This window comes from Mustela lutreola, chromosome 14, assembly GCF_030435805.1.
Source record: "Mustela lutreola isolate mMusLut2 chromosome 14, mMusLut2.pri, whole genome shotgun sequence".
Lineage (NCBI taxonomy): Eukaryota > Metazoa > Chordata > Mammalia > Carnivora > Mustelidae > Mustela > Mustela lutreola.
In genome coordinates, this window is record NC_081303.1 from 55,467,005 (window position 1) to 55,487,643 (window position 20,639).

Genomic DNA, 20,639 nt, shown 5'->3' on the forward strand with positions numbered 1-20,639 from the left:
TCCTGGTGATTCCATACCCTTGACCCATGATCATTCAAAAACCCAGCGTTAAGCCAATTCGTTTATGATTTCTTCTATGGACTGTGACAGGTTGATCTAAGTAGATTGAAGAAATAAACATTTTCCCTGTCATTGGAGGAGCAATCTTTTGGTGTCCATTGCTACCCTTGTTAATGGCAACTGTTTTGGACCATGGTGGAAGCTACTGTGTTGACACAATTGAAGTATGGAGGAGGGCTGAGTGAAAGGGAGTGCCGAATAACAGCAGGAGCTCAGGGTGCACCAGGATTGGTATCTACCCTAGCTTTGAATTAGTGTATTTTCATGCCGGTTTGATTGGGGTTTTCTAATACTTGCAGACAACATCATCCCAGTGCTAGATGTAAGCGAGGATAGCATATGTTAACCTAAGGCCTATATTAAATCATATCAATAATAACTGAAGACTCATGAAATGAAAGATACAGGGTTGAGAACAATCCACTGAAGTTAAGTTCCCCTGATGGCAGAGTTCATTGATCTTGTCAATTGCTCTGTTGGGTACCTGGATGAATATTGTTGAATGCATGAAAGCACTATTCTAATTCTAATAATTCTAGGGGAACCTGGGTGGCTTGGTCTGTTGAGCATCTGACTCTTGATTTTGGCTCATGATCTCAGGGTTGTGGGGTCGAGCCCCACATTGGACTTGGAGCTCAGCACAGAGTCTGCTTGAGATTCTCTCTCCCTCTACCCCTCCCTCCACTTGTGCTCTCTTAAAAACAAAACAAAACATAAATAAAATTTAAAAAAATTATAATGAGCACAGAAGTCGGTTATTTTGAGAAACTGACTCATTCAAGCCAGGGTTTTCATATTAACTGAGTTAGTGGTCTTCCAGTCAACAATAGCGTTTGATCTAGACAATACTTTTGTCTAGAAAATGATGCAAAGCAGTGTTAATAGATAACTCTTAAATAAATAATATTATTACTAAACATTGTTTGCTAGCACTTCTGTAAGTATTTTGCATGTATCAATCCATTTATTTAAAAAAAAATTAAAAGAACAAAAAAAACCTGTAAGGCAGTCTGATATTCCTCTGCTTTCGACTTGAGAGACAGTGAAGTTCGTGCCTGGCTGGCTGAGTAGGAAGAGCATGTGACTTTTGATCTCAGGGTTATGAGTTCAAGCCCCATGTTGGGGGTAGAGAGTACTTAAATAGTTAAAACTTCACACAAAAAAAGTTCCATAATAAGTCACACAGCAAGCAAGAGAGGGGACATTTGAAGTGTGGCGATCTAGCTTCATTGCCTTCATATGGGAAATAGAAGATACTTTTCCCAATTAAAGGCAACATGGTGGTGAAGAATTTTGAGAACCACTGGCTATGAAATGTATTTGGGCATTGGAAAAAAATAAAGTATAAATTCATTTTGGTTTGTGATCTATCATCTAGATTCAACCTTTATTGCTATGAGTTCCAATAAGGGGGACACATGGGGCTACTGAACCCTTGAAATGTGACTAGGGGGCATTTGAATATTCTGTAAGTATAAACACACATCAGATGTAATAAAACTTAATTTGAAGACTTAATTTTGAGGACTTAATAAGAGAAAAATATATAACATACCTCTTCAATAATTTACTATATGAATCACATGCCACAATGATAGTACTGTTCTGAGTATACTGGGTTACATAAAATACACTGTTAAAATTAACTTCATTGGTTTCTTTTTGCATCTTTTAAAGATTTTATTTATTTATTTATTTGACAGACAGAGATCAGAAGTAGGCAGAGAGGCAGGCAGAGAGAGAGGAAGGAAGCAGGCTCCCCGCTGAGCAGAAAACCCAATGCGGGGCTTGATCCTAGGACCCTGGGATCATGACCTGAGCCGAAGGCAGAGGCTTTAATCCACCGAGCCACCCAGGTGCCCCATCTTTTTGCATCTTTTAATGCGTCTATCAAACTAAAAAGTTTGCATCTTTCAATTAGGCTATAAAATATAAACTAAAAATTATATATGTGGCATATTACTTTTTTACTGAATAGCACTACTTTCCTGATTTTATCTTTGATGTTGTTTCTGGGCTCTTTCTACATTCTCTGGATTAAAAAAAAAAATGACTCAAAGTTCAGATATACTTCATCAACATTAACATTTTCAGTAGTAGATGGATTATTTTTTTCTAAAAATAGTTGTATGAAGACCAAAATTATTTTTGAAATTATTGTTACTTGCTGTCCTACGACGTTAATGATCTTACTTGCACTTTTGTGGAATGTTGCAGGGTTTACAAAGTTCTGGAATCTGAAACAGAAGTAGAAGAACTAAGAAAGGGGTAGAACTTTAAGTCCTGACACTGAGGTTACCATGCTCACTGGCCACTTCTGTGAAATCACTCTGTGTGAGAATGCACTGGTTTGTGCCAAATGGGGATTTAACGTCATAAACTTCCGTGCGAGAGGGCAAAGTTCAACCAAGCACCACCTGCTTGTGAAAGCAAAGCTTTATATCTGGTTTTTCTCAGACTCTAGCACAGGTCATGTAAACTGCACATTTTCTTGGTGTTTCAGTATTGCAGTTTCAAAATGCACTTATTGTAGAAAATTTGTGGTTGAGTTCTGAGGCTAAAGATCTGAGGGTAAAGACTGAGAGAATCGTTTGCGATGGACATGGAATGGGTCTCTGAGATCGGAAGTTGCAAATGCATTAAAAAAGAAAAAAAGGCAAAACAACAACCAAGAAAACCAAGTTACTTTTTAGCCCGTAGCAGACGGCAGCAAATAATTTCTTCTCACTTTCCTATTTGGGTCTTCTCTCTTTTTTATTATTTTGACTTTGATATGACGTCTGTACATGTCTAAGTTATACACCAGCTAAATAAACACACAAGTCTCACTCCTAAGGGAAGTTTCCATATAGGTCAGTGCAGTTTTTAAAACATATAAATATCAGATTTACTTGGGATTCCAGAAAATCTAATGTTAGGATCTTATCCAAGATCCACATAGTTTAGTTTTTTTTCCCCCTCTAAATTTGCAAGGCAAAAATGTAGAGAGAAAATAAAAAGCTTTGCAGACTCCTTAAAAAATTTTTTTTTACAAATGAACTTAGCAAATTCAAATGAAATCATTTATGTCACTGCTTGTAATTTTTTTTTCACCACATGCATTTTTATGGAAGAGTTTGAGAATCAATCAATGAGCTGATCAGTTAATCAATGATCAATGGCTACTGAGTATCCTTCATGTTTGGAACCTTACTATTACTCTGAAAGTTAAGTAAAATAAGCCAAAATGGTACCACGATTGACCATTTAGTTGGAAGATAAGACTGACACACCCTTGACAACCTTTCATAGAGGCGAAACTTGATCTGAGCCTTGAGAAATGAGTTAAATTTAAATGAAGGCAGAGCAGTTCTAAACATGGGGGATAATTTGATCTAATAATGGGAGAAAAATAGTGTATCTCAGGAACAATAAAAGAATCCAGCATTGATTGCTTCTGGATGGTGAAACTAAGACTGGATAGGCAGAAAAAAACAAAGAATTTTTATCTGTAGGTATTGGAGTTTCTTCTGATTTGGGAGATACCAGAGAGTTTGCATATTTTCTGGTCAGAAGAGTGATGTGAACACATCGATGTTCAAATGACCCTCTAGTGAATGAATTAGAAGGACACCGAACCTGAGGTCTACCCAGGTCCAGGGGAGGGAATGACAACCATGGTGTGTAAGCTTGACTGGACTGTAGGAAGAGAAGGGAAAGAAGCCTGGGATAAACTGAAGGAAGATTCTTTTTTTTTTTTTTTTTTTTTTTTTTAAAGATTTTTATTTATTTATTTATTTGACAGAGAGAAATCACAAGTAGATGGAGAGGCAGAGGCAGGCAGAGAGAGAGAGGGAAGCAGGCTCTCCACTGAGCAGAGAGCCCGATGTGGGACTCGATCCCAGGACTCTGAGATCATGACCTGAGCCGAAGGCAGCGGCTTAACCCACTGAGCCACCCAGGCGCCCTGAAGGAAGATTCTATAGAGCCTGATGACTAGGCTGGTTGATCATCTTACCGAAATCCATTTTTAAGAAAAATAAAGTTTAGCTTTTAGTTTTGAGCTTGAGCTCCTGGCCTTTCTTTTCCCGTCCTTCTCGGTAGTTGACCATTTCTTCTGCTCCTTGGCATCTTTCTTGCCCAGAGAAACCCTGGTAAATGTTTGCCAAAAAACTGAATCAACAAAACAGCTTTCAAATATACATCCTCACAGAAACTATCTGCCTACAAAAATGTCATAATAATACACAAGACCTAATCTTACTTTCCCCTTAAGTTAAACCATTTCTCCACCCTGAGTACTTTCCCCTCCATCCTTATTAAATCTACTCATTCTTTAAATCTCATCAAAAAACGCCACTTTATTTGGTTCCTCGACAGATTCTAACTAAAAGTATTTGCATTTTTCTTTTGGTAATTAATCACCAACCACAGCCCACCTGATGTTTTAACTTTTGTACATTATTCCGTAAGCCATATCTATTTTTTAAGTCGGTTACCTTCCCAGGACAGAGCCAAATGTGAGGCTTCAACTCCCCACTCTGAGATCTAGTCCTGAGCTGAGATCAAGGGTCAGACACTGAACAGAGCCACCAGGTGCCCCTTATTTTATGAGATATTTAATGGGCACCTCTTGGAGGACAAGCTGTGTATCTTACATGTCTTTCTATTTATTTCCTCCATGGCATAGACTTGTGTTCTGCATAGTGTAGGCGATGTATAATCTACTATTGTCGCATTGAATTATTTATTGGGTGGCATTGTCCTGGTTTAGGCGCATGACATTTCTTGTCTGGGCTATTAGTGTGGTCTCTTAGCTCATCTCCCTGCCTCCAATTCATCCTCCAAATTGCTGCCCAATTTATTTTTATACATTTTCGTTGAGATTAGTGTCTGTTGCCTCAGAATAAAATCCTAACCTTTAATATTCAAAAACCTTCTATCACCTGGTCCTGGGCTTCACTTCTACACCCATCCTGGGTCCTTTTCTCCACACAGAGTGTGGTCTGGTCATGCTGGACCATGGGCCCCAAATGTCTAATATCAGTACTTTGTTGAATCCTGTCACCTTAAGCTAGAAAGGACCTCTTACCCTACAAGAGATTCCTTTTATTTATTTAGTATTTTTTGCCCTTCAGGTCATAGGAGACACTCTTTTGGGTTATTACTGTCACTTCAAGCAACTCCGTGCTACTCTTTAGCTAGAATGCCAAAAATAAACCTCATCTCTTTGCTATTGAGAACAACAGGAAAACTTGTTTTCCAGAGTTGTCAAAAGGCATCTAAGCCAGTACACAGAAATCTCCATGAAGGTCAAAGCTCACTTTTTAATAGTGGTGAAGTCCCTTCAGTCAGCCTAATTCCTTTTTTTAATCTGTGATGGGACTAACACAGGAAAAAAAGAAACAGGCTAGTGCCTGGTATAGGGTGGGGCTTTCTTAAAGTCCAAATGCACGATGCACCCCAGCCGTAAGAGACTCCCTGCTGGCCCTGACCAAACGTTGTGGTAAAACAGACAAACGCACCAACAAACCCTCTACCAAAGACCCATTTCCTCTGAAATTTTGAGTGATCGCTCTAAACCACGTCATTGAAACTCATCTGTTGCCTCCCTATGTTCACACGGCAGAAAATACACAATTCTATTTTTTCAGTGGGACTGCATGAGATTGCTGTATTTTGAAATGCTCCTGAGCTTAAAATCTTTGAAAAAAATGAAATACTATCAAAATGAATAGACTGTGGATCTTAAATGTCTGAACTCGGAGAATCTGGAGCATTAAGTGATATTTATTTGTGGAGGTATGTGGCTTCTAATCTTCAACCTGTTTCTGTTTGTTCCACACTAGAGAACATTGGAAAATACCACCTGAATAAAGCCTGTGCTTTTAGTGGCCCTGAAAAAGTCAAAACTCTTGTTTTTTGTTACTATAATCTGGCCTTTTCTTCGATTGAAGGCCAAAAGTTATAAAGAACATGCTGAGTAAGAGGTAGTTATTTTTTTTGCCAAAGGAAAAACTCTGCAGATATTTTCAGACATTTGAGTCAATGTGCCTTTTAAAACCTTGTACTATTTCCTTGTGCATCGGTAGATACTTGTTTCATCAAAATTTATTTATAAGACCTTTTAATACTCGTTCGTTTATTCAGCAATGATTTATGTCGCTTCCGCTGTGTGTCAGGCAAGGTGCTAGGTGTTGGGATTCAGCAATGAATAGCAAAAGATACTGCCCTCAAATCGTGCTATCCACAGTCTGGGGAGGAGTCATAGGATTATCAAATAATCGTACCAATTAATGAGAATTCTATTAGTGCTCTAAATTAGAGAATCTGGTGTTATGAGAGTGTCTAAAAAGGGATCTGACCTAGATAAGGAGGTCAGGGAAAGCTCCCCTAGGGAAGTGACAATTGCACTGATCTATGAATGATGAGTGAGAGCTAAAATTGCATTCCCTGCAGAGGGATTATTAGGTGCAAAGGCTCTGTGGACCAGTGGGCATGCTACCTGCTATGGGAATGGAAGTGGGTCAGTGCGGCCAGCAGAGCTGGGGAAATGTGGTGAAGACGAGGATGGATTGGAAGGAGGGTGCAAACTGTGCAGGTACTAGGCCTTAGTAGGGATAATGCCTTTATCCTAATTGTTTGGAAGACCTGCCAAGGGTTTATAAGCAACAAGAGACAAGATCAAGCTTATGTTTGAAATGGATTCTCAGAATTAAAAAGCAGGGGACACATGGAGGTAGGGTAAGAATGAGGGGCGTCTTGACATGCATCAGATATTGGCATCTTTGATGAGGGTGGCCAGGAAAAGCGGGCTGGAAATATATTTGAGCTAAAATAAATAGGACTTGGTAATGATTTGAAATGTATGGCATGACTCTTAAGTTTCTCTGTTGGCCAAAATCTTTCCAAATGAAGGCATAGGCAGACCTGACATATTTATTCTCTTAAGACATGTCTCTGTCAATAACCCTTCAGAATTCATTGATTCAACCACTATTTACAGAGCCCCTGTTTGGGGATATCCTGGTTGCTGGCAGTGCAGGAGTGCAGGAGGGAGTCTTTCACGGAGCTTATGCCTGTTGGTACCAGACACTTAGGCTAAAATGAAGATTAGTGGAAAAACAATGAAAGCAGTATTTAAACAATGAAAGCGGTATTTAAACAGCGGCTTAACCCACAATTTTTTAAGATTTTATTTACTTAAGAGAGAGAGAGAGAGAGAGCGCAAGCAGAAGAGGTAGAGGGAGAGGCAGACTCCCTGCTGAGCAGAGAGCCCCATATGGGACTTAATCCCAGGACCTCAGGATCATGACCTGAGCCAAACACAGATGCTTAACCCACTGAGCCACCCAGGCACCTGTCAATTTCTTTTGGCAAATCAGGATGCCTTTTTTTTTTTTTTTTTTTTTTTAAGTCATTTACAATTTCTAAAGCCCCTTACTATTCCATAGGCAGTGGGATAGATGGGGAGGTGTACACTGAGGAACTAAGAAAGATGGACTTCCGAGGTCAGAAAGCTATGAGAAATTATTACCTCAGCTCAGGTCTTGCAAATCTGAGACGAGGGCTCTCATTCCTTTTTGAGCCTGTAATCAAGGAGGGGAGGAAAGAAGCCTCCTGGAGAAGAGTATTCCTTTTCTAAATAACCAGTTTGAAAAATAACAGATTCAAGGCCTCTCACTCTCAGCTAGGAAAGAAAAAACACATTCCTAAATTAAGTTTAAGAAACAAAAGTGTGCTTCTTTTGCCTTCATCATTAGCTAAAGTAACATAACCAGATTCTTTATTGGCCCAATGAAGGCAGGAGAATCAGGAAAATCCTGATTTTTGTATTGATCATACCAATTTCAGGTTGCATCTTGGAAGTTCATGTCTGTACCCTGTGGGGGAAGTAGGAACCAAGGGAAATATAAATGTCCTACATTCACCTTGTTTGGCTTCCTTTTTCATTTGTGAAGCAGAGCTATATGAATTACTCTGGTGCTTTGTCTACATTATATTATTTTACATTTTTTTTTAAAGATTTTAGTCATTTGACAGAGATCACAAGTAGGCAGAGAGGCAGTCAGAGCAAGAGGGGGGAAGCAGGCTCCCTGCTGAGCAGAAAGCCCGATGCAGGGCTCGATCCCAGGACCCTGAGATCATGACCTGAGCCGAAGGCAGAGGCTTAACCCACTGAGCCACCCAGGCGCCCCTATTATTTTACTTCTTATACTTAGCTAGTCTTTAGTAGATATCCAGAAAGGGCTTTAAGGTAATTTTTTGTTTGTTTTTATTAAAAATAAGCTTGATTTTTTTTTTTTTTTGGTAAGGTTATATTAGAAATTTTGACCCCAGAGTGGTTTTAAGGAGGTGGTCTGACTTCTCTTGGCCTTCATAATGTTTATTAGGTTTAAAAAAGAGGTAACTGCAGAGAAGGCATACTCCTATCACTTCTCATTTCTGACCACTGTCTGTTTTTATGGAACGGGCACATCACCTACGATACTCTTGGTTACTGGAAAGAGGTTTCCCTTGTATCTGCCGTATTTCCAGTTTAACAATCCCCTCTCCTCCAACAACCCACAACCCCCCCCCCCAATATCTGAACCAAATACTCAACATTATTTATCAAAATAAATTTATTAAATGTATTCAAAGACCACGTCAAAGTTTAGCTGCCTTCAGGACAGTTTTTGGCACTCATCATGGACAATGTAGTTTCCTACACGACAGCACTCATTCTATTACACCACATGAACAATTCAAATACAGACTGTTTCAGTTTTAGTGTTACATGAGACAACAGTACTGATGATCTGTAGTCATAAGAACTTCAACACCCTTGCACACAGTAAACATTTTAACATTACTTACTCCTAAATAACTAAAACTAAAACCACTATGTGGTAACATGGACTGATTTAGGGAAAGATACACAGCCAGCTAGCTAAGGCCACATAATCCCAGACCTATTGATTTTTAAATGCTTTTGGACCAACAGTATCACATCATACCTTGGGGTCTCACATTCCTATTTCTGCCTTCCCAGTGTGAGACACACCACATGTAGACCACTTTCTCCCTGTGTCCTGGACACAGCTACGGAAGCTGTCCCAATACAAGCTTCTCCTAGACAGTTACCACCTTCCTGATGCACTAACTCTGAATCAATAGTTCTGAGTGATGTTTCCTGAACACCCAGGCTAAATTCAAGGTCAGTCTTTTTGGCAGGTCACAGCCTTTCCCCTTAGGAAAAAAATGAAATGTCCTCCACATTGGGCTCCCTTTCTCAGCTCATGTGGTGTGGGGCTCAGTGGTGATCTGAGGCTTTTTACACAAGTCCTGGTAAAATTCTGACTCCAAGAAACGGGGATAAGAGTTGTTCTCCATCAAGCTGTAGACCCTCTTCTGGGCAGTTGTAAAGCAGCCACTTGTAGCTTCTTGTATATTTTGAGCAATCAGAGTTTTGGTTTGAAAATCTATGTTTATCTGAAATTTAAAAAAAAAAAAAGTGGTTTATTCCATATTCAGAACTAGAGATTGATACCTGTATGATATTTGAAAACAAGAAGCAAAAACTATAGTGTGTGATAAGCTTCATTAGCCAGGTCATTTAAGAAATAAAATCAATCTAGGGACGCCTGGGTGGCTCAGTGGGTTAAAGCCTCTGCCTTCGGCTCGGGTCGTGATCCCAGGGTCCTGGGATCGAGTCCCGCATCGGGCTCTCTGCTTGGCAGGGAGCCTGCTTCCTCCTCTCTCTGCCTGCCTCTCTGCCTCCTTGTGATTTCTGTCTATCAAATAAATAAATAAATCTTTAAAAAAAAAAAAAAAAAAGAAATAAAATCAATCTAATTAAAAACCAGAATTAGTTTCTAAAAACCATTTAACTCCCCGCCCCCGAGTCCCCTGGCCTTTAATTTAATTTGATGTCTTTTGTTTTGTGTTGGTGCTAAGAGTGTTCAAAATATGCTGCAATGAAGAACACTGTTTCCCCCTTACCTCTTTTGGAGCTTCTTTTTCTATGAAATCAGTATATATTTTCCTTGCTTTGGAGGACAGTTTTTGGGGTGACTTGGTTTTTTTGAAGTCTTCACAGGCCAGCCAGAATTCAATATTTTCTTCACAAAACTCAGATTTTAAAAAAGCCCTGAATGCAGCAAGACCATCTGGGGAAAGAGGAGGAAAAAAGTATACAGAATGTGAACTGGGTGACCAATTCATCCCTTCAATTTTTTCCAGAACTACCATTTTCCCACTCCTATATTTTATTATTTCTAGATGATAGCAATTTTCTTGATTTCACTCAAACCTGTAATCCTCTCAATTTAGCTCTTTAAAGGCTAAGATGCTAATATGCAAAATGCTTAAGTTGGTGCACTGCTACAAAAATATAAATAGTTAACTTTGCTATTAATGCAAATATTTATATGGGAACCTAAATTCTCTGGGAACTAAACCTCCTGGAAACATTGTATGCAATGGAAAAGCTGATTCAACCCTAAGGAAGAGGAACTGCCACTATAATTTTGGCTAATTTTTCTTCCCTGTCTACAGTGAATAAACCATGCATTTCCATGGTTAAATACTAGGAAATAAAGGAGAAAAATAGGCATTATATTTTTAGCGATTATAAAGCTGAACTCCCCTTGGGCAGTCTGCTTTTCTGTTGTGTGAACAGCTTTTTCTAGATGTGTGATACTTGAAATGGATCAAATTCAACAGGTTAACTTACATTTACTGGCTAGCAGCTCATCAAATGCTTCTGACCACAGTTGTGCTTCCTCAGGGGAAGGCCTGCAAGAGAAAGTCTGCATGTGAGCTTGGGCACATCACAGTTCCTCTTTCCAGCACAGCAGCAAGTGATTCACATTTCTAAGTACAAGATTTTCAACTTACTTGATGAACGTTTGCTGTTTGCTTTTCTTGCCAGTTTTGGGCTTCCCAGGAGAGGATGAATTTTGCAAGAAGTAGCTCAAACGGGTCTTCCAATCTTTTAATCTTAAAAAAAAAAAAAGAAAAAGATACTCACTAAGTGGGAACATTTTACATTGCTACTGCAGTTGGAGGCATTTTTACCAAATAAAGTCACCCAGTAGCTACCAACCAAATAAGACAAAACAAGAACTCTTCAAGTCAGTCTTACGCATTTTACATTTAAACCTAGCACCTACGTGCCGAACACAGTTTCATCCATTCATCTCAACAGAAGTACTACTTTTATAACCAAGAGTAAGACTACTTAAAATGACTAGGGTAGTTAAATGAATTTAGTTGGCATACTTCAAAAGGCAGATGCTATTTCTGGCCCACAAAAGGCAACAGTTTTTATGCAGCCTTAATTATAATTCTGAGACATTTCACACTTGAAACCTCCAGTGGAACTGCCTGGAGCCAGTCAGCATTCATTTCCCCTAGAGCAGGAGGCTCTGGACCACACTAGAAGCCATGAGGGAGGTAGGTGTGGGTGAGTGTGTGTGTGTCTGTGTGTGTGTGTGTATGACTGACCCCCCCCCCCCCCCACAACACTCATTTTATTCAGATCATGCACAACAAGGATTCGTTTCAGTCTTTGATGGGTCAGATATGCAGTTCCATTTTTTAAAACGAATATAATCAGAACTAACGAAAATACTCCTTCCAGAAGCTGTGTAAGCTGATCAAAACTTACAATGCAAGGTACCATTTCTGGGGATGCCCTTCGGCCGCAGGATTCTCGGATGTTATCGTAAATGCAGGGGACAAAAAGCCAACCTGCAATTTCTCAGGCGCATCTACCACCGCCTCCGGTTCAAAAATTTTCTCAATTCCTAAACTACCGAGACTCCTTTGCTCACATAACGAAATCAGTACATACCACACGGATTTAACCTTACTTAGCAAATTGACCTTTTCCACATTTTTTTTTTCCCCCTGCAGAAGCGCAGGTTAGAGTTTCCTAATGTCAATCCAAACCGAGCCGGAATGTAGCACGTTTGCAGCAACCCGGAGAGCCAGGTCCGCAGCGAGGGGCGGGAGAGAAGCCATACTCACAGGGTCCGCTTCATTTTTTCCCGCTTCTCCTCGCTCTTGGGGCTGTTGCCGGAGCTCTTGTCCATGGATCCGCAGTCGTGCTGGACAGCCAGGAACATGGCACTTTGCATTATCTTCCTCCTGCTAGGGCCGCAGACGTTTGCGAGAGACTGTGCGCGGCCACATTTATTAGAAGGGGCGGGGCGGGGCCTCAGGCCGCCGGTCCCGCCCCCAGAGGGCGCCGATTGGTCGGTTGGAGACGGGCACGGGGCGGGGTCAGCCCCCCGCCTGCGGCAGTCACGGGCGCTGCGGAAGGGTCTGGAAGCGGGGCCCGCTGACGTCTGCGGCTGCTGCGTCGTGCGCACTCGTGCCAGACCCGGCGGCTGGTGGGGTTTGGTGTGGGATCGGACGGAGAAGCGCAGCCACGAGCCGCGGCCAGCGACCTTTCTCAAGGACTGGCGGCCCCCGGCGAAGGGAGGGAGCGAAGTTGGCCGCGGGCCGGAGGCGGGAGGGGGGAGAGCGGAGAGAGCGGGGAGAGGGGTCCTCCCAGGCCCGCGCTCCGCTCCCCTCCCCCACGCTTACGCGCCCCCGCCCGCGGAGTGGAGCGCTGCTTCCCCGCCGGGCCGGATTCCCTTGTAGGGGACCAGGGAAGAGTTGCCTTGTGTCGAAATAATATGTACCCCCCGTTTTCCCACCGCTTTTGAGGGCCCGCTCTCTTCCCGCCCCTCATTTCTTGCTTTGCAAACTGAGGCGGTTGGGAGACCCTCGCCTATTCCGCTCTGCGATTCCATTTAGTGTGCGGGGACGGAAAAGATGAAAAGCAGGAACCCTGACAATTCAGGGGCAGGTGGTGTGACCCACTCCGCAGCTTGCCGGGGCCTCTTGAACACGTTTGGGAATGAATGATAAATAGGGAAGGAACAGGAGAAAGTGACTTCATCAGACCATAGTGTTTTTGACTGTGTGTGCCTTTTTGATCACCAAAGGATGCGTGATTGGGTGTGTCCGTGGGGTTGCAAGCTGTTTCTCCGGAGTCCTTGGCTGCTTTTCCTTCCAGAGCAGAGATCACAGATCGCCCTGTGCTGAGACAGAGGGAAACACCGAGACCTCGCAACTGTAACACGCCAGAGCCATTCTTGTTTAAGAATGCAAGGATGCAGGATTTCCTCCTGAGTCATTCCTGGTTGCCTTAGAATTTACCAGAACACTTAACTTGAAAAAAGGGGAGAGGTGGGGAGCGTAGAGAGGAGGAGGAGACGTTAGCGGTTTACTTGAATAAGTTTAATTTGTTTTTTCTTCAAAAATCATCTCTACTGTAGCCAGCTGTAAATATTTTGATTGGAAGGACAGAGAACCTCCACAATAGATAACCTCAACACAATTACTTGATTTCAGGTAACAGAACTGTACAGTGGAATATTCAAATGGTTTCCCCATCGAGCATTTAAGTAGAAAATAAGATTAACAGCAAGGTAGTGATTAGGCTGCGAAATTCTCCCTGATTTGCATTAGAACTGCTTAAAGAAAATCAGAACTAGTTTAGCGTCTTAAAGTGAGCTGCCAGTAATTGGGAGCCCCAAGTTTGACTTGTAGGGTAAAATGGGCAATTATTACTAAAGAGAACAGTCATACTTGATTATGGAAAGGAAAGCCATTTAGATCTCAGTAGTAAGTACTTTAAAACATGTTTGTGAAATGTAAGAATGCTATTTTTCTCATGCATATACTCTTTTATCTGTAAAAGAACATCGCATATTTCCATCTATTTTCACTTCCTGATTATTCAATAATTATTTATTAAATAAGTGTGATAAATAGGCACTTGCTTTTTTTGGGGGGGGGGCAGTGTAAACCTTAATACATTATTCACTTAAAACCTCAGATGATAGAATTCACTCATAGTGGAAGGTCCAGGAGTTCTGACAAAGAGACAGCAAGGAGAAAGAGCTGGACCTGTGTCTGGAGACCTAATTAGAGTCTCAGCTTAACCAGTAAGTGCTAAGTAACCGTTGAGACTGTCTCATCACACCTCCTGGAGCCCCAGTTTCTCATTTGTACTAAGAGTAATGTACCTTTATTGCCAATCTTATGAGATGTTATGTGACTCATGTGAGGGGCACACAGAAATGTGGCATTATTAATTTGCATATGTGTGAAAAAGGAATTATGGCTATCCAAGGTAGAAAAACCATTAAAGAATTAACTCAGAGTTAATTAGGTTATAAATGTGTAAATGCTATTAAAATATCAAAATAATGTCCCAGAGATTTGTAAAGTTTTAAGCTCATAATAGATTTTTAATATGTACTCTCTGGATAATAAATAAGGAAAACAAATAATTTGCCATTTAAACTTTTTCAGGGATCACCGAGCAGGGAGGTTAAATCGAAAATATACATATTTGTTTAAGCAACTGGTTTAAATACAGACTATTCTAGATGTTTCTGTTTATTTTTTTCATAAAAGGTTTTGGATTGAGAGCAAATGTCAAGTGGCAACAAATTATTTTTTTTTCCTGAAAATTATGAGGTCAATTGATAAATCTGAATGTGTAACAATTTATTATTTCTGTAGGAGTTATTTTAAGATTTTAAGGCAAGACCTATTTCAGGCTTCTGAGAAAACTTTCAGTCAAACAGTTGCCATGTTAATCTCTTTTATAAAGGCAGCAGACATAGATTTAAAGCAAAAGCTACAGTGTTTAATGACTTCCCTTTGTCTTTTTGTTGCAAGTGGCTTTTAGGTAAATGGGATTGCTCAATATTAAGATGACACATATTTTCCATTCTGTGGTGGAGGGAGAGACAATGCGATAGTTGTAAATATTGCACAGCAAAACCACAGTTTGGTTTGCTTGAGAATAGACATTTTCAATGTTGAATCTACCATGCCCTCTACTGGAGAGGTTCTCTGAACACATTAGTGGTAGAGGTTCTCCGTGTGGTTCATCAACTTTTTGTATGAAAAAAAAAAAAATTACAGAAGAAAGCAAACAAAAAATACAAGTTTTTAGCAATAGCAAAAGTAGAATATGAAAGGCAAAAGTCTCCCCTGCCACAATTCTTCCGCCAGATGCTCTTACCACTGTATGCTATTATTACTAAGAGTTATGAATTATTATTAGCTAAACATGTTGATATAGAATAACTTTCATACTTAGGCTTTAGAAATTTAAGAAACTAGAGAAATGCTTAAAAAACACAAAAGAATCATTCTGTGTATTACTCGATGCTTTGTTTTTTTTTTTTTTCAGTCAATAGATATCTTAGTTCTTAAATTTACAAAAGCTGTAAACTTGTTGCTTATCTCCCAAAAATCTTAAGTTGGTGGTGAGTTTAAAAGAAAGGGGGGAGCCCTAAGAAGTTAAACGCTGTGTGTCAAAGTGTGTGATGAATAATTGGAAAAAAATGAAAATATTCACACTGTCATTGTTGATAATATTTGAAGACGTATGACACCTGTGCCTCCTTCTCTCCCTTCCTTCCTCTTTCCCTCCCTTTCTTCTTTCCCTCTTTTGTCCTTTTCTTTCTTTCTTTTGGGGGAGGGGAGTCTCATTTAACTTTAGTTGGAGAAATAATTGTTTTTAGCAGAATGAGCACATGACCCCACAAGATTCCATACTTTTCTTCAACTTCTAATATGATCTGAGTTTTTAAAATCATGATTCATGTCTTTCTGAGAATGTAATTTGTATACCCAGAAGCTGAGAAGAAAGTTAGTGTTTTTATCAGGAATGAATCAGAGTTCCAACCTAGCACTTGACATGGGTTTTAGAGTTTTAGTCATTTTACCAATCTTTGTGTTGATAATTCCAGTTAGAGTAGTTCCATGGTTCTGTCTTAAATTCATCCGTGGTATAAAGTATGTCCTACTTCATATGCAGGCAGGGCCTAATCAATTTGATAACCCCCTTCCTCACTAAAGCACCTAGGTTCTCTTTGAAAACCAGCAATAGGAGCATCTCGATGTTACTGTCTCCCCCTCACCCCGTATAAAAAATTCTAACATTTATTGAAATGCCTCTAATAGATTTCTGTAGTTATTAGGCCTGTAGTTGAAAGGAGCAATTGTATGAAGTCTACATTAAGGAATTATTTCTAGCGTATGCCCATTGCTGCTGCTGTCTTCTGAGACTGCGGATTACATAGAATCTCAAGGGGAGCAGTGATTATAAATCCCTTGTTATAAAATAAGTCACACAGGTAGAATACTGTCTATAAATTACAGAGGTAGAGTTGAGCATTTATTTCCTGACATTTCTTCTGCCTGGGATTGTAATTTCTGTGCACAGAATTTTGTCAAATCATTAGAGTGCCAAGTGTCCTTCCAATTTTTCTTTTCTTTCTTTTCTTTTTTAATTTTGGGATATTGGGTTCATAATATACATGAGTTCAAAGGGGACATGATACCAATCACAGAGTCAGAGAAAGAGAGAGAGAGAGGAGAAGGGCTAATAAATAATCTAATTCATCTAATAAATAATTTCTTTGCATTGGTATTTCCAGTTTATGCATTATCCCTATGTAGGAAGTATTCACCCATTTTAGACTTTGGTTTTCAGCAATTTTTGAACCTTGGACTACTTCATCATGAACTAAGATTTTGTGGATTTTCTCTACCAAACACATTTTTGGAACAAAAATTCTCAAATCTTAATAAAATTCATTGGAAGGATAATGCTTTCAAGGAGATACCGGTTTGAACTTGACACAATTGTCATAAATATTGAAGTCTCAAATGGTGAATGACCCAGACCTCATAACAGTCTCAACGTCAAAAGATAAAATAATTTTGCTTTTCTTTTCATAAATTATCCTTAGGAGAAAGGATGGTCGAACAGGATGATCTGGGATATTTGGATTTAGCTGCCTGTTCTAGCACTGTCTTAGTTATACCTCAGTCAAATTGCTTAGCTTTCTTGTGCCTAGGCTTCCTATCTTTAGGTGGAAGTGATTCTAGCAACCTTCCTTTGCAAGGAAGTTCAGACATTGTGGGGAATGGCCTGAGTGATGTGGTGCAAAGGGCTGGCCTTCAGCATCACTTTGTAGCAGGACTAGTTTTTCCTAGGTGACTCTTTCCCATCTTGTTGCTGCTTTATTAACACCCACTATTTGGTGCTGCTCCTATGGTAGCATGCCTCTGTTAAGGTGGAAAGGGTTGAATCAAAAGAAAGCCCTGAGCATCTACCAGTTCAAGGAATACCAGGACAAGCCCCATCTTGCTTCTAGGGAGGATCAACTGAGCTAAGAATGGGGGTGACCTAATGGACAATCCTGCCTCTGTGGTCTTCACCCTGAGAGAACTGCATCCTGGAACTGGTACTATCATTGCCTGATACTCCTCCTTTCTTGGAGATCTATTCACCCATTAGGTTCCCTGGTGGTCCCCTTGGGCTCTTCCAAATGCTCCGCTGGGAACAACAGGAATATAAGGTTACTTTTTGAAATGTTTAAAGTTCCTGCTCAAAAATGTTTTAGCTCTTCACAGGCTAAGTGTTTCATCTATTTTGGAAGAATTCTCCACGATCTTTATTGGGTGAATTCTATCTCGGATATTTGACAAAAATTCATTTTTCTCAGTGCAGTTTAGGAGGGAGGAAAGGTGCCTTTGATGCTTTTGTCTGTTCCTTTCTAACTGCATTTCCTCCTCTCTGGTTGTAGTGAAACTATCTCATTCAGAGACTTATAGTCTCCCAGGTATCAATTATTTTATCACCTTCGGTTAATTCAATATACATTTGATTTCATGTTCTCAAGAGTTTCTAAGTAAGTCTTAAACCCAGCTAAGACCAGCAAAATCAACTGGTCTGGCCCAGCCTTGATCAGCTGTATCTATCTCAGGATCACCATTTTCTTCAAAACTTCTTAAGATTCATCTTCTTGGATATTTCCATTTTCTGATGGGTTTGTTATATACAGTTTCAAGGTTCCACCATCCACATTGTCTTCTTTATGAACAATAGGATCTCTACTCTTTAGCAATGATCTGGCTTTCTTAATCATTTAAAAATTGTCCTGTTTGTAGTAGAGTGTTGTTTTTAGATTCCCCCCCGCTCCGACTAATAAGTTACTCTTTGTACCTATCCTTTAGCTTCTTGTGAAAACCATTTTGTCCCAAACTTGAAGATGATTTTCATCTACAGCATGTTTTTAGGTGCTGTCTGAAATTATTCTTCACTTTTCTGCTGTACTTTGAAGGGTACAGTTACTTGAAATTGGATAGCTTTTAATGCATCTTCTAAGCACGGAGTATTTCTCATAATGTCAACTTGTTCTAAATGTTTGGATTTTTCTTTGTTAAGTGCTTTACTAGAAGTCTGTATTCTAAACCTGCCGTGGCCAGTGCAACAAATCGACCAGGAAAACGTAAAGGTTAAGAGGATGGTGAAAAGAAATTAAGAGACAAAGAGATGGGGGCAGGAGGGACACTGAAGATGATGTCCAACAGTGCCGATTTTATATTCCACATATTACAAGCATTTATAAGGCAGACCACAATAGAAGGAGTAATACATCAGTACCTAGTCAGATGACCACAAGTTTCTATAGCAAGTTTACATTAACTACAAGCAAACCTCGTGATGCCAGGTAGTCTCGGCTAAAGCCATCAGCAAGACAATCAACGAGGGAGTGGGTTATGGGAGGTACAGGAACAACAAGGACCAACTAAGAATTCAGGACCCTGGCCACATTGTTCCTTTCTAATAATTTTTTTTTTAAAGATTTTATTTATTTCACAGAGAGAGAAAAATCACAAGTAGGCAAAGAGGCAGGCAGAGAGAGAGAGGGGAGAAAGCAGGCTCCCCGCAGAGCAGAGAACCCGATGCGGGGCTCGATTCCAGAACCCTGGGACCATGACCCGAGCCGAAGGCAGAGGCTTTAACCCACTGAGCCACCCAGGCGCCCCATTCCCTTCTATAGGGAGAGTGTGTGGGAAGTCATGTAGGCGAGCGCATGACACATAGCGCAGACCCTTTTCTCAGTGTTACACAACTTTTCTGTCCTTAACCTTGTCAAGGTGTCCGGACTTTGAAGGAGACACAAGTCAGGGCCTGGTCTGATCCTCAACTCCAACCATGCCGTAGCCTCCAACATAAACCCAAGCAAAGGGTTGGAGATTTCCAGCTCTTTTTTAATGACCTCCAGTTTTTCTGTTTCTGATAGTTTGGTCTTGACTCCAGTTCCCATTAAAGAGGATTGGAGGTCTTACAATTCTTCTTGAATTAGGTTAAACTTGTAAAAATTTTGGTATCTTTCCTCTAGAAGAAACTTTAGTGGTTAGTTTTCTGTCTTTACTTCCATAGGGTAGGCTTTTAATTGTTAAAAATCTGACTATGACCGCAAATAACATCATCTTTCATAGTAATTGGTAGGGATATGTGTTCAGTTTAAGGTTCTCTGCTAGGCTGCCACAGTTTCTGTAGAACCAGTGCAATATAGCTTCACAACCATGAGCAGACTCTTCAAGATCTAGGGGATTCCGAGCCACTTTAGGTTGGCAAAACTCTGATGGCCACATAAGCTGTAGAGAACATCAGTGACCCTTCTGCCTTGAACCACTCTGTGTCTGATAACTAGGCAGACCTCAGTGGAGGTGAAGGAGCAGGGACGAATACAGTAAATCATTGGCTAATGTTTCTTCTTCTCTTGACTAAACTTTTCATTCTGGGGCTGCTAGAAGCCTTGTTTACTCATACAGGCCACAGGAAGCTTCCTACTCTAATGCCCCTCCACATCTTGCTGGCTTTGAATGTTTATGGGAAGGGGTAGGGAGAGATTATGGAGGCCACTACAAAGACGTCAACTTACTTTGCCAATATTACCTTTAATAAATTAGGAAGAAAGAGTGGAATTTAAGTTTTCGTATTTTAAGAATGTAAAATCCAACTATAAGTGAATAAAACTTTTTTTTTTTTTTTTCCCCCAGACTGTTCTTGCACGTGGAAAAACATCTGATGATGCAGAGACCCTCCAGGGTGCTTCTGTTCAGGATAATCATCTGTGGAGGTAGTAGAAACTGGATGCAGCTCCTCATGGGGCACACGCACAGGGCATGGGGGATCCAGATCTTGTCTGGTTCAATGAACAGCTCAATCTTATTTACAGTAAGACTGCAGATTGGGTGGGTGTCCAGTGATTTTGTCTGGGCTGGATATCTCCACTGACTTGGCTAGGCTTAGTCATGCATCTTGTAGTAGCCTAGAGATTAGCAAATCTGGGTTGGGCTAGGCTGCATGGCTCTGTGGATCTTGGCTAGGCTCCCTCATGTGTCCTGAGGTCAGCTGGGGGTCAGCTGATATAGGCTGGTAGAGCTCAGTGTTTGGTTGTGCACCTCATACCTCTCATCCTTACCTTATAAACTTGCGGTAAAGCCCAGTCTTCCCCCATAATGGTAACAGCAGAGCACAAGACAGCCATTAAAAGGCAGTTATCCAATTTGCGCTTTTAAAAATTCACTGTGACTATGAAATGTCAGCATCTCATTTCATGGTCTTTTCTCTTCATGAAGTCATGAGCCTGAGGGACACTCTAGATTTTCTAGAATTGGGATGTAGAGTGGACATCAATATAGTTTACCCATTTCTTCTGTTTCTATGGCTTGGTTCA

The 20,639-nt window shown here is 40.5% G+C and overlaps 1 protein-coding gene across 1 annotated transcript; it reads right to left on the bottom strand.

Annotated features, from left to right (window-relative positions):
• Positions 1–8,645: 8,645 nt before the first annotated feature.
• RGS2 (regulator of G protein signaling 2) lies at positions 8,646–12,211 on the bottom strand. Its single transcript, XM_059147150.1, has 5 exons — positions 12,055–12,211; positions 10,921–11,022; positions 10,757–10,818; positions 10,024–10,190; positions 8,646–9,513 (listed from the first exon to the last, which is right to left on the bottom strand). Exons 1-5 carry the CDS (start codon positions 12,162–12,164, stop codon positions 9,319–9,321), a joined length of 636 nt encoding a protein of 211 aa, XP_059003133.1. The 5' UTR covers positions 12,165–12,211; the 3' UTR covers positions 8,646–9,318.
• Between the last annotated feature and the right edge of the window lie 8,428 nt (positions 12,212–20,639).